Source organism: Pleurodeles waltl, chromosome 4_1, assembly GCF_031143425.1.
Source record: "Pleurodeles waltl isolate 20211129_DDA chromosome 4_1, aPleWal1.hap1.20221129, whole genome shotgun sequence".
In the NCBI taxonomy this organism is placed as follows: Eukaryota; Metazoa; Chordata; class Amphibia; order Caudata; family Salamandridae; genus Pleurodeles; species Pleurodeles waltl.
This window is the reverse complement of record NC_090442.1, coordinates 870,454,796-870,460,795: the sequence shown is the minus strand read 5'-3', so window position 1 is coordinate 870,460,795 and position 6,000 is coordinate 870,454,796. Positions and strand designations below refer to the sequence as shown.

The 6,000-nt window shown below is 40.8% G+C and overlaps 1 protein-coding gene across 1 annotated transcript in view; it reads right to left on the bottom strand.

Moving 5' to 3' along the window:
- Nucleotides 1-383: 383 nt before the first annotated feature.
- The window catches only part of MGAT4C (MGAT4 family member C), a 943,730-nt gene continuing 938,113 nt past the window's right edge, over nt 384-6,000 (bottom strand). The window contains exon 7 of the mRNA XM_069229623.1: nt 384-1,799. Within this exon, the coding sequence (XP_069085724.1) occupies nt 643-1,799 (1,157 nt within the window). The 3' untranslated portion in view covers nt 384-642. The remainder of the gene's footprint in view (nt 1,800-6,000) is intronic.

Below are 6,000 nucleotides of genomic sequence, written 5' to 3'. Positions count from 1 at the left end.
ATGGCGGTAGGGGGGGTCGGAATCCCCTCGGCGGCGCAGCTAGCTGCGCCGCCTTGGAGGATTCCAATGGGCGGCGGTACACTGGCGGGAGCCCGCCAGTGTTGCCGGTCCGACCGCGGCTTTACCGCCACGGTCGGAATGCCCATTGGAGCACCGCCGGCCTGTCGACGGTGCTCCCGCAGTCCTCCAACCCGGCGGTCATGGACCGCCAGGGTTGGAATGACCACCATAATATTTTATGTCCTATAAGTAGAATGTTATCAGTGCATGTTTGACACACAATTCGCCTACTTCGTTCAATGGTGCTGGAAAAAAAAAAATAACCTACACACTGTATTCAAGATAATAAAAGCAATTATCAGTCTGAGACAGTGGGATTTTTTGCATTTCATATAAAAGTCGACACCTTCCAACAAACACTATTTATATATTGCGTGGTGAAACTACACTGTAGTAAAAAAGTAATCGTTTTGTAATCCCCTTGTGGATGGCTTTATCAACACCCAGCTCCAGTGATACGTTGAGTAGTTGATGTTCTTTGCAGAAGGTAATCCCTTGGGGAGTTACACCTGTTGGAAACCAACTGGTAACACAAAAACATTCTCCCAGCAGGAAGTAAGTTCAGGGTCTGGGACCCTATACCTACTGGTTAGGTGCCTGAGTAGTCCAAATGCTGATACTTCTTATGATAAGCCACTCCTTCTGGCTTTTGGTTACCAGTATTCTCATGCAGTCAATATCAAACAAAACTTTGCGATCAACATCGGATATTTCAAAGTTACCATTTTTAAAGTCACCCAACCTGAGGTAAGTGGTACATTGTTTCCCTTTCTTATTCCCTACAACCCTTTCCCCAACTTCCAATGTCCCGTGGTGCAGTATGTCATTCTGCCGATCTTCGGTGCCAGTAATGACTTTGATTTTGCTTATCTTAATGGGTTTTTCAAACACAATCTGGTAGAAATCTCCAGAGGAAGGAGATTTACCCCAAAAGTACTCATCTATACTGCTGTAGGCCCTACTTGCTTCATAGTTCTCGAATACATTCATGTTGGTATTCAGAGTTGCTGATGGGTTGTCTGGGATATCAAAAGAGTCTTCTTCAAAGTCATCGTCTTTTAGCTTGTTCTCTGCTCCTTTATAGGAAGAGTAATAGCCCATGTGTTGGAAGAGGGATGGTTTAAAGCGTATGACATCCTTTTGGGCTAACAAACCTCGGAAATGAATCAGAAGCCAGTCACAGGGCATTTCCTGATAAAACATCAGCAGAAAATGGGCAAGACGAGGTAAGTCCCGTGAGTGGTACAGTTTTCCAATGTAGCCCAACTTTGAAAACTCCAGAGTCACCCAGTTCGAACCTTCACGGGAAGTTATTACTTTTTTAATGGCAGTCAAGAAGTTTCTAGAGCAGCGGACATCATCCTCCAGCATGACATAGTAGTCTGACAGATTGGCACAGAAGTTCAAGAGGAAAGCGTAATCAACATTTTGTTTGGAACGGAACTTCACTCGGTCCTCTGGATCATTGTAATTTCTCTTCAAGCCCTTAAGGACAGGGTAGAACTCCTCGGGTGCATGGATTACCAGTAGTCGGCCAGCTATGATGTGATGTGAAAATTTCCGTGAAATATCCTGAACTATGCTCTCACACCAGGAAAAATCATAATCTGCTAGGTGTACGACCACTACAATTTCCTTAAGTTCATCGTAACTGGACTGTTCAAATATTGACTTGATGGTTTCCAGGAGATAGTTTCCTTTTTTCCTCTTGACTGACGACAGTCCGATTGTTAGATATTCTGGGGATAAAAAAAATAGAACTTTAAGACTGAATTTTTGCATACCATTGGTAAATGACATAATTCAATAAAATCATTAAGACATTCTGCACTGTAATGCAAAGGGGACATTAGTCATGGAAATTCGAATACCTGATAGACACCTACAGCTAGCTGTTAATTAAGTTACCATAAAAAAATATTATCCATAAATAGATATCTCACAAGAATGAATAGAACTAAACGGTTCCACACTTGCCCAATAACCCACTTTCACTTTGAATTAAGCTTTGTTGGCCAGTCAAACATCAACACCTCTCGAATTTGCATACCCATGGCTACTGATTTTGCTTTGACCGCCACTCCAATTCTCTGAAGAATGGCTTTGGTGTAGACTGAGTGGTGTGTGAATGACTATGTCAAAAGTTCATTTTCTACTGCATACTTCATAGAACGATTTCTTCTCACTTATTTACTCGACTTAGCAGTTGTAGGGCATTGGTTAGGTAGAGAATGTGTTGTTATTACAACGTTGCTGCTGGGTACATGCTCCTTTCCCTGGACCTAGTTGGTTGAACCTTACATTTCCTGGAATGTTTCCAACTTTAAGGTCTGGGACACAACCTTTCTTCAGCTGTACCCCCCCTTCTGGTGTTATAATACTACTCCAAAGACGGAAATCAATTCACACACCCTAATTATAGGTGGTTTGCTGTTACTAAAAGAAACACCTGCATATAGTAATACCAGGAACTCATTGTGCTAACAAAACATTAGTTCTTGGAGGTTGTAAAGTAAATAAGGCTGCATAGCAGGGAACCTTATGAAAGCATAAATAAAACAATTCAAATGCATCCGATATGTGCAGTGTCTGTGTTGGACTTCTTGTCTTTCTACTTAGTCCAATAACTGTTATCAGTACGTCAGGAAATCCCACGATCCTAGAATACAACCTTCTAATTACGATTTTGCCATTAGGGCTCTATTTGGTAAACTATGCCGGTCTGTCATTAGTTCACAGAGGAGATCGGGCATATATTCCATTCGGTTTAAATAGCTTCTGAAGTTATTAAACAGAAAAAAACAATAACAAAAATAGAAAAAGGAAATTAAAATACTACTGTGCACCTCCTATATTACTGAATTTTCTAGACTGCAGCACAAAAGAGGCGTAGTCAATAAGTGTTAACAGAGGTGTAGTTAATAAGTGGTCTGATACTGTACAGTGTCTATATGTGTTTGTTCAACATAACTTTTCCTGGCCTCTTAAATTCTCCATACAATATTCTCTCACATGTCACCTTTGAAATTATATGTGATTTCTATTAGGCTGAGATGCCTTAAACATTTCTCAGGTTGTGTATCATATGAATTTGTTATAATATAATTTCCTCTTCTGATATTGAAATGTTTGACCAACTACTTTGAAAGCATTGAGTTGATTGGCTGTCCATCATTTGGTGGGAGCAGCCCATAGATTTTCATGGATGTGTACATTTTCTTCTGAATAAATTGATGATGGGTGAAAAAAGTAGTCCTCTTTGACTGGTATTACTGTTGGAAGTATTTCTTTATTGTCCCATGCCTTTCTCATCACACTAGAGCTCCAGATCCAACCGCAACCATGAGGCCCCAAGCTCCTTCTGGGCTGCATCTCACTATTTCACACACCTCCAGCCCACTCAGCCATTGTGTGGCCCTCTTCTCATCCTGCCAGAGGATTCTCATCACATTTCTGTGGGCTTCTTTCCTGTACTGCAAATAGGGAGGAAAGGTGCCCCTAATGTAAAAGTCGTGATAAAATTGAAACCAGAATTGTGTTTAACTTAGATACACGCGGAATGCTTTATTTTGCCAGAGCATTCGCAGGCATGGCTCATGGTAGTTAGCATTTGTGCTGTTTTTTGGGAAAAAAGGAAGAGGATCTGCTGAAGGACAACTGCCTCACTTTTAAAACGTTTCCATGATTTGAAATTGGTCTCATATATATATATATATATATATATATATATATATATATATATATATATATATATACATGTTTTCCTCCTTTGCCAAGATCTGATATTTAACACGAAGATCTGATATTAAATGCCATGGGCCTGATTCACAAAGGTGAACTTAGACCTGAAGTCTAAGTTTTAGACCTGAAGGCTAAATTTAGACCTGAAGTATAATCTTAGTCTTCAGGTCTTAACTTAGAGCCTCATTTAGGAGAATCTTGATGGGGTGCCCTGTGTCAAAAGGAAAGGGCAGGAATGCACTGTATCTATCACATATGGTGCATTCCTATCCTCTCCCTCTGCACTGGTGCACAATGGGCTGCCATGGGCCAATGCAGCCACCCTTGCACCGTGGTGCAAGGGTATCTGCGTTGCAGGGATGATTGTTTTTATGCAGAAAGGGACACCTTCCTGCACAAAAACAATCATGAGAGGCGTTTTCCACTTTCTATGTGTGCTGCAAAATTCAACACACATAGAAAAAGGAGAATTGAAGAGAAATAAAGGTATTTCTCCTTGTTGCGCCTCCCTTATGCCGCCCCTAGGGAGCCATAGGCTTTTGACAAATTCCTAGGTAACCTCGTAAAGTGGGGAATGTGTCAAATGCTATGGGTGTCACATGGAAACACCCACCATAACACCCATGAAATGCCTCCCTATAGCAAGGTGAGGCAACACGGCGACTTGCGCTGCGTTGCCTCACTCCATATCTACAAGCCCATGAAAAGCCATCCAGGGTAGATATGGCTCTGTGGTGATTTCAATGACTACTTGCCTGTCTTGAGTTCTTTTTTACATCTTTGATACAATGTTCTAACTTCCACGGATTATGATAGACCTCATTGGTATTCACAGCTTGATGTCTTATTCAACAATGTGTGATCACCTAGGAGCATATCTATCGTCTTTCCTTATTTTCTTCCTTCTTTCTTGTGATTTCTCCCTCTTGCATAGCTGACTCACTAGCTAGCACCTGTTTCTCTGAATCACTTATTTATCATATTGCTGGCAGTGCTATATATGTGAAGCAATTCACACACGGATTTTTGGAGATAGTCGGTGTTTTTCTTTAACCTTTTAGCACGTGGGAGAGACCCAGATATTTTCCTCACTGCCTCTTTTTTAGAAGGATGGATATCTCTAATTGTCCTTGTATTTTTTTCAACCTTGAGAAAGCCCCAGGTTTACGTACCACTAGGGGACGAAACACGTGTCGGCTTCATCTTTGGTATTGCGTGTTCCATTCATGCACCTTACAATAAACTTCACTGGATCTACTGTTTTGGCTGGATTTGATAATTCCAAAGAGAACTCTGATGTGAAGATATGGATTCATTAGCTGATATATGGGTTTACCAATACTTTGTTGTTAATACATACCTCAGAGGTTAATATAAGGGGTTCACACCTTCTTGGTAACCCATACTCCTTTCAAAAGCAACATATGGGCATTCAGAAAGAGAGTGTTGGACCCATCGGGACTGCACTCATATATATATTCATGTACACATTATCTATCTATCTATCTAGAGACACACACACACACACACACAAACACACACACACACACACACATATATATGACCTATTGTTGGAAAATGGATTATTGGTAAGGGCAGGCAGGTACCTACACTCAGCAATAGGCCACAAACTCCAACTAGGTCCAGTCAAAGTCTCAGTAAATTAATCCTTGCTCAACCCCTGGTAGCTTGGCCCACAAGCAGATAGGCTTAACTTAGGAGACAGGTTTGTAAAACATATAATATCAACAAAACAGTAAATAAGTAAAACACAACACACAATAAAAATCCAACACCAATTTATAAAAATAGGAAATATTAGCTCATTAAGGTAGCCTGGCTCAGGCTGCCAGAGGATGACCAATAAGGAAAGTGCACTGCAGGGCTGAATTTGGTGACTTTCAGAGGGTTCTAAAACTCTTTCTCTGAGCTAGTTATAATAGATTAAGCCTTGGCAAGTTGTTGGATTTATTATAACATTTCATTTGATACCAAATGTGATATTTTAGCTCCTCTCTGTCAGAAATAAGACTTTATTATTTTAAAATACAGGCTCCCATTGTTAGCCTATGGAGAAAGGATAATTTGTCTGTTTTCCCTCACCAGGGCTTATAAAACATATTTTATAAAGTCACTGCTTATATTTACAATGTACCCAACCCTGGGGGCACCCAGGGCAGACCCTAGGGTTGACTTGTA